This window comes from Telopea speciosissima, chromosome 4 (assembly GCF_018873765.1).
Source record: "Telopea speciosissima isolate NSW1024214 ecotype Mountain lineage chromosome 4, Tspe_v1, whole genome shotgun sequence".
Lineage (NCBI taxonomy): Eukaryota > Viridiplantae > Streptophyta > Magnoliopsida > Proteales > Proteaceae > Telopea > Telopea speciosissima.
In genome coordinates this window covers 70,991,821-70,999,822 of record NC_057919.1, presented here as the reverse complement: position 1 = coordinate 70,999,822, position 8,002 = coordinate 70,991,821, and the positions used below count along the sequence as shown (strand labels likewise).

General features: G+C 38.4%; 1 protein-coding gene across 1 annotated transcript; it reads right to left on the bottom strand.

Moving 5' to 3' along the window:
• Window positions 1-2,523: 2,523 nt before the first annotated feature.
• On the bottom strand, window positions 2,524-7,546 carry LOC122658875 (1,4-dihydroxy-2-naphthoyl-CoA thioesterase 1). Its single transcript, XM_043854016.1, has 3 exons — window positions 7,396-7,546; window positions 6,963-7,154; window positions 2,524-2,697 (listed from the first exon to the last, which is right to left on the bottom strand). The coding sequence occupies exons 1-3, from the start codon at window positions 7,522-7,524 to the stop codon at window positions 2,545-2,547; spliced, it is 474 nt and encodes a 157-aa protein (XP_043709951.1). The 5' UTR covers window positions 7,525-7,546; the 3' UTR covers window positions 2,524-2,544.
• Window positions 7,547-8,002: the final 456 nt, after the last annotated feature.

Sequence of the window (8,002 nt, the reverse complement as noted above, 5' to 3'; positions counted from 1 at the left end):
TTAAGCCCGATATTTTTAATAATCGTGCATTCCCGGTGTGGGCTCTTAGCCAATCGGATGACCAGACCAACCGATTCCAGGACCAACCTAGCCCCACCTTTCAAATGTACAAGATTTGAGTAGGTTAGTCATTTCATCGTCAATCACTATCATATTTTCTGTTAAGCACCACAAACATAAAATAACTCGCTTTTAAGCCCAACAAATAGAGGCCTTTTAGAGATTAAGGCCTAAGCCCAATCTAAAATTGAATAGGCCTACACTTTGAAACCTTGGGCAAACCATGTGGTTAAAGTGTAAGGAAAACCTTGGTTCTATAATATCTATAGAAGCAACCGAGTGGCCCACAAGCCAAAAAGGGTGACGAGTGACGACTGCCTCATTATTTATTTATTTTAATTAGGTGACTTAATTCCAGGTGACAATTGCCTTATTTATTTTTTTCTGGCTTCCAATATATATATATATTTTTCTGGGGCTAGTCCAACCCTTTAAGGCTGCAGCGTTTAAAGATCATCTAGAGTTAAATAGGACTTGATTAAGATCCGATTCTAGTACCCGATTATACCTCGAAACTGATCAAAATTGTTCAGACCCGAACTGATTATCTAAACGGGTGGTCATGGTGCAGGCTTCAAGTTTGGTTAAGCCCGGTTAAGTCCAATCGAGCTTGATCGGTTGACACCCCTAAAGGAAACGTTTGGTCAGCTTCATGACATAATTCAAAAGTTGAAGAGTAATCTTGCAAATTTGCAGAACCTACCTATCTCGATAGTTTCCCGAAAGAAGGAAAATGCTTTACTCAAGGAGTTTGAGGAAGTCTTAGCCTGTGATGAAGAATTCTGGGGGCAGAAGTCTCGCATAGCATGGTTGCAAGGAGGAAATAAAAATTGGAACCTCCGTCTTCTCCGATTCTTGAACTGTGATGCGTCTCTCTCTGGAAATCGAAAGAAAGGTGGTTTGGGTATTGCTATCCATAACTCTAGGGGTCAGATTATCTTGGCAAAATCTTTTGTTGAAAGTTTTGACTTAGCTGCCTTGGGGGAAGCCTTAGCAATCAGGAATGGCCTACTTGAAGGAATTGCGTTATGCATTGATGATAACTGGGTGGAATCAGATGCAGAAAGAGTCATTGCCTTCATTCTTTAACCATCTAATCAGACTCCTCTCACGACGGAACCTATTGTTAAGGATATTATCCAGTTAGCAACATACTTTAGATCTTGCTCTTTTCACTATGTTTCTAGGAATGCTAATGTTTTAGCAAATTGCCTAGCCAGGAAGGCCCTGTCAATCTCGAGTTAGACAGTGTGGCCATCTTCCACTCCATGAGTTGTGGAACTTTGTAACTCCCCTCCCTTGAGTTCTCCTCGAGTTTATCTATAGAAATCTTTTTACCAAAAAAAAAAAAAAAAAAAAGAAAAGAAAAAATTCAGCATTTTTTTTCATGCGTATACAATTCAAAGGCGGCAGTACAAGGATTTTGAGACTGAAACTTCCCTTGGATAGTTGGATCGAGACGGAGACACAGATGTATGAGAAGGTTTTCAGATACTATGAAAAACTATTCAGTTTAGAAGGAGTGGATGAGGTTGATATGGAAGGAGTTCTCTAATCTATCTTCCTTGGGTATATCTGAGGAGGATAATGAGATGTTATATGCCCTTCCGTCGATGGAGGAAATGAAGCAAGCATTGTTACCGATTAAAATTATGTAATTATTTTTGATAAATGATGATGGAACAATACTTAGTCAGGCATAAGGTGGGAATGTGGGATCCTAGTTCATTGTGTTTTTGCTTTTAAATACTGTAGGCCTTGTTTGTTTAGAGGGGGACTTAGGTGGGGTAGGAGAATTGGGGCGGAAAAATGCTGATGTGGCACTTCAAAATGCCACCCCAATCTTGTTTGGTTAATTTGGGGTGGATGAAGCTTATGCTATTCAATCTGGGTTATTGCAAGCTACAAAGAGAAGTTTTTCTATGAATTTGATAGAATCTGATTCTGCTAATTTGATCAACCAGATCAACTCTTGTAGCCCAGATATTGAGATCGCGGCCATCTTTCATGATATTTTACATCTTTAAAAATCCTTTATTTCCTGTTATTTCTCTTTTGTTTCTAGGTCTGCTAATTATGTAGCAGATTCCTTGACCATGTGGGCCCTTATTTCGGACGAGTCACCATTGAGTCCAAGTTTTAATGTATAATCTTATGTATAACTTACTATTTTGTTTGATACAAGTATAGATCATGGCTCCATTTGTTTAGATGGATAACATGCATGTATGGAGCACTAATAATGTAGACATTCTCTTAAAAGGCTATATTAATTGGAAGGCAATGTGATACACAGTCTTTCGACCAATGATGAAGCCAAACAATTAATCAGAAACTTTAGCGATGGACATGCAAACTGTTTAAATTTGCTACATTGTGTACGTGATAGCTTGCTAATTAATTAGAAATGTACTTTGTACATGGTTGATTTGAGTACTCCCCACATATGAACATATGAACATATGACTGTGAAATAATAATATTTTATAGCCTCGCGTACTTCTTGAGATTATCTCCGGCATCTTTTGCATGCTCTGGCACAGGCAGGTTGGATAGAAGAGTGACCCTTGATGATGATATCAAGCTTTTTCTCACAGAGTTAGAAGGATCGATCTTCCATAGTTGTACCTCCCAAACCTTCACTCATAAACATCATCAGCTTCTTGGTAGTTAGGGGGCAGCCCCCCCCAAAAAAAAAAAGATTGCAAACCGAAACATTTTTATAAAATTCTCTATTCATAATAATAAATCAATGGGGGAGGGTTCTATGAGCAAGTGGCATTGGGGAGAATGCCAATGGATTGCGACGAAATGGTATCACACGTAGGAGGGTAGCGATCGATGTATGTTAATTTTGATCCTTATAGAAAAAAATTAAATTCAGAACATATAATATAGAGAGGCAGGTTTATGGATGTACCTGTCCATAAGATCTCTATAACCTATCTATGATGCCCCTATAGGCACTCTCATTGGCCCTATGTACACTAGTGCAAGAGCCATGCGATCAGGCAACGATCTTTTGCCATTATTATAATTCATCGACAACTTGATTTCATATCGTGGAGATGATATCCTAATAGCAAAATGATATGAACAATGTATCTGCAAAATTTTTACAACATATCCCTTCTTATCTAATTAATATGTTGTAATTTAAGATAAAAATTCAAGACAATGAGAGTGACACGGAGGTGGACCATTGGCTAAGAGATTTTTGGTTTTTTGTTTTTTAGGGGGCGGGGCGAAGAGGGATAAGAAGCAAAGAAATAGAGTTGAGTCTATGGTTTAGGGTATGGGAGTCAATTGGTCCGGTTCTGGCCTTAAGAGGGTCAAGATCATAACCAGACCAATAAGCTAATCGATTCCAAACCTGAGATCCATGACCACTAACTAATGGGATGGGTCGGTGCTGGTTCCAATTCCTAAACGGTTCTAAACAATTCAAAAAAAAAAATAAAAAAAAATCTCTAACGCATGCTATATATATTCAATAATATTATAATAAGATACTAATTTCATTCACATGAGATATGCAATCCACTATCATTTTTTTCCCTCAAATCACGGAACTAGTCCATATTACATTATTACCTCTTGTTTTGTATTCAATTAATAAGTATGAACACCACCACCCAATTAAGTTAAGATTATTTTAAGATATATTCTTAAGTTAGCATTCCCAAATGAACCTAGAAAATAAAAAACAAATATTTGGTAAAATATTATATGAGACAAGTGGTACTAGTAAAAAATGAAAGGCAAAAAAAATAAGGGCATGATCTTAACTCTCATAAGTTAATAATTATATAGTAAGGCAAGAGATCTCTACTTGGTCACATGGTCTCTACACAAGCGTTGAGGCCAATAGAGACGTCATCTCACAGTGCCCTATGAGAAGGCGTGGGAAACACTACCACCAAGTAGAGATCTTTTTCCCTTATATAGTATATATGGTTAGGGTGTGAATTTGTTTTGGTTCCAACGGTTCCTGATTGGTCTATCGGTTTTGGAACCGTTGGGAGACCAATAAATAACGTAATTGGTCGATCTAGAACCAGACCAATAAGTTATCAATAAATCCAGAATCAGACCAATACACTATTGGGTGGGTCGGTTCCAATTTGGTTCCCGATTCTAATCCAAAATTGACACCCTAAGTTCGTAGTTTAAACTTCACAAACACAAAGTCTCTGATGCCATTCCGGTTATGTTTGGTTGCAATGCAAATAAAGGGAAGGGAAATCGAACAAATATTAAATTGAAAAAAATTATAATCATTACGTCATATAATTGTAAGGGTGTCAAAAAATGAAACCAGACTGATTGAATAAATTGGACCAAACCAATGAGATCAATAGAACTCCTATTGGATTTTTGAAACCATTAGAAACTAAGATGACAAAAAGCAACCATTTCTACTGGAAAAAAAATGTCATTTTTTTTTTAAAGAAAAGAAAAAAAAGACCGATGAAAGGCCATTAAAAATTTGATATTATTTAATAAGTCCTTACACTTTTCCCTCTTTCTTTGTTTGGTAATACTTTTTCTTATCTAGAGGATCTAGGTAATTTTTCTCTTTTTATTTTTGGTGGGATGATGGGATCTCAACTAGATAAGAAACAGGAGGTCTCAAACTTGAAATCTCATGGGTTTAGGCTCTATTACACTAGCCTCAAGTAGCACAATTGTCCTAGGAAATTACATGTTTAAAATCCTTTTCGAGTTGTTGCAGTAAATTTAGATCATTCACCGGTAGAAGTGAAGGACAGGATTTCATGAGACAGTCTAACGGTGCGGCATGTATGGTAGATGTGGTGTCTTTAGTGATATAATGATCGGGAGTAGGATGGAGACTAATGGGGTAGCGAATCTCATGAGCTCCAATTGTTGAAGCAACAAGGCTCGCTCTTCTCTCAAAATGACACCTTCACGCAAATTGCAAGGCATAGATCATATGGCATTCTTGCCCCGACCAAATAAGATAAAAGCTTGGCTACGAAAAAGATGCTTTTTTAAGAAGCAACTTCCTGATTTTGATGCTACTCCATTGATATTGGATCCTCTCAAGCAAGGTTGGTGGGCGGATGGGTAGGAAGAGGTGGTGGTCTCTCACTGGGGTGAAGTACAACATAGGGGTCCTTACTCATGTGTCTCTTTGCATTCCTCTCCGCTTCTTGCTATGGAACCATAGGTATAAATGGTAGGATTTATAATGTTAAGAGTGTATCTTAATAGGTATTTATTAGCGGCTTTCCTTTTGATTCCAAGTAAAGGGAAAGGAAGGAAAGTGAAATCAGCTTTCAATAATACTTGCATCTAGTAATTATATATTTCTATGTAATATTTATTTTATTTTTTTAAAATAAAAAAGATTTGATTGTAAAATCTAATAACTATATTTGAAATATGGGAGATGGTTGGGTGTGCCGGTTAATAGCATACACCAATCATAGAGCTGGATGCACGAGAACAAAGAAGTATTTTCTAAAAAGAGAGGGGAGAGGAGAGAGGATGACACATGTTAGGCACCTGTTTACGTGCCATCCTTTTTCCTTGGAGTTGGTTATATAATAAATGTGTCAAATGTTGATTCGGTCTTTTTTTTTTTGTTTTTTTGTTTTTCCCCCCTTTTTCAACATATACTCAGCTACACACAAAATGAATTGATAAGGATGTTTTGTCTACAAATGTCAAATTGAAACTGATATCCTTCAATCCAATCATTTCAGTCCATCAAGGGAAAATTACCTAGATCCACTTGATAAGAAAAAAGTAGGTTTAACTTTGTTTTACACTTATTTTTCTTGTAAACCTATTTTTTTTCTGTCCCCCATTTATATCCTGAGGTTCGCTGATCGGAATGGTTGTGCGGTTCCTCTCATAGGGGGCTGAAATGACCATTCCACCCCTGACCGAACACATTACTCGGATGGAGTCCACCCCCTTTTATTAGAGGCACTAAGGAACCGTACCGGAAAGGGAAACCGTAGGTGATAAAAATTCCATCCACCCCACCCCACCCCAAAAAAAAATAAAATAAAATAAAATTTCGTAATTGAAAATTTGATATTTTTACAGGCCATATATATACCCATTGGGTCCCATGAAGAAGATGGGCTTAATTGGCTTTATATATAACTTAACTGTATATGTTACCGTCTTACTACCAACCTACCCCACCCACCGAAAGAAAGAAAAAACTTTATGTTACCATCCTATAATATATAAAAGAAAAAGAGATACTGAGATCCCAGTCGTCGTTATCCAATGCGGCACGATTTTGGTATTTGGCTTTTCTTTAATTCTACAGTTGTTGAGAAGAAAAGCTGAAGAGAAGAGATTCTCAGCACATGAGAATTGAGATGAAAATTAATGTGTTATCCACAAATTAGCCAAAGTGTAGATTCATTAGTAGTAGAAAGAAGAAGGATATTCTCTCTCACAAGTCACATATATATTTAAAAATAAAAAATAAAAAATTTTAGGAGGAGAAGAAGATTTCAATTCGGCTCTCCTCCGGCAGTGGCGGGCGGAAGCTGGAGGATCCAACCCAGCAAAAACATACCCCCTATGAAGTGACCAAAACACTCTATGCTTTTGCTGGGCTGAATCCTCTCGCTCCCCGCCACGGCTAGAGAAGAGCCAGATTCTCTATTTATGTAGAAGAAATCACCGGTAACAAATTAACCAACAAGCCAACCCCAGGTCAAAAACTACGCCGGCCAAAAACCTGCGGGTTGGGAGAACAAATCGGAGACCGATCGACCAATTCATTCTCAGTGAGTTGGATTTGGCCGGAACCCAATCCAAATCCTTACGTGGCTTCAGCTTTCCATTCAAAAAAATCCCAAATTCCAAAAGAGATGGGATGTATATATATATATATAAAAAGTGCGTACCTGAATGGTTTTGCCAGCGTTGATGGGTTGAGCTTCAGCAAAAATCAAGTCGCCCAGCTGAGCTGACTTCATATGGTTGATGCTGAGGTGAATCCCGGCGATCCTCTTGAGGCCCGACGCCATGTGGGCTCCTATGCTGGCCAGCGACTCTGCTATCAGTGCCGATACTCCCCCGTGCAACACCTTGAATGGCTGCAGCAGCAATTCATGTTCCATCCATTCCAATTCCCGTCCATCCGTCCGTTCGTTCGTGGATCCCCCAGACCCAAGTACCCAAACACAAGAATTTAATTAATTAGCAACTAATAAATTTCGAGAAAGCTTGAAAGCAAGGAATTGAAGGGGGTCTCCACTCTCCACTCTCCACTCTCCACTCTCTACTCTCTAGTAGCAGCAGCTGCATCCTGTAGTAGAAATAAGTAATCTCACTCACCTGACAACATTTTTGGGTCACTTTTAGGCGGCCGGCGACCTTCTGTGGAGATAACTCTTCTAATTGAAATCCAATTAGTTCTAGCGGCAAGTCCACGGCTGCCCCGATCAGCTTTGCCTGCTGTTCCATTATTCTTGATTGATTACTCCCTTCCCCCATGTCCCACTCCTTCCTCCTTCGGCCCTTAATTTCTTTCCTTCCTTCTTCAGATTTATTTATGTATATTTATGGTTGAAGGTCAATCAGTGTCTCTCCGTCTCTCACGCTTAAATCACCCGTGCGACAACAGCAAGGGGTACAGAGACGATGTGGGGTTCGGTTCCTCTACACGTACCAACAAGTGAACAAGTGAACGTAGATATGAGAATCAATCATATTTTAATTTTGTTTTCATAAAACCCCATCCTCCCCCTTCCCTTATAAATGTTAAAAATAAGAGAGATGATTGGCTCTCACGTGTATGTACACCTATTGGTATGTACAGATGGTCCATTCTCCATGATATCATCATGATTCAGGACTACTATGTTTTTTTTAACGACAATAGTGAGCCAAACTTTCTTCTTTTGTCTTTTACCAATCTTTAACCTCATTTTATTCTCTTTGC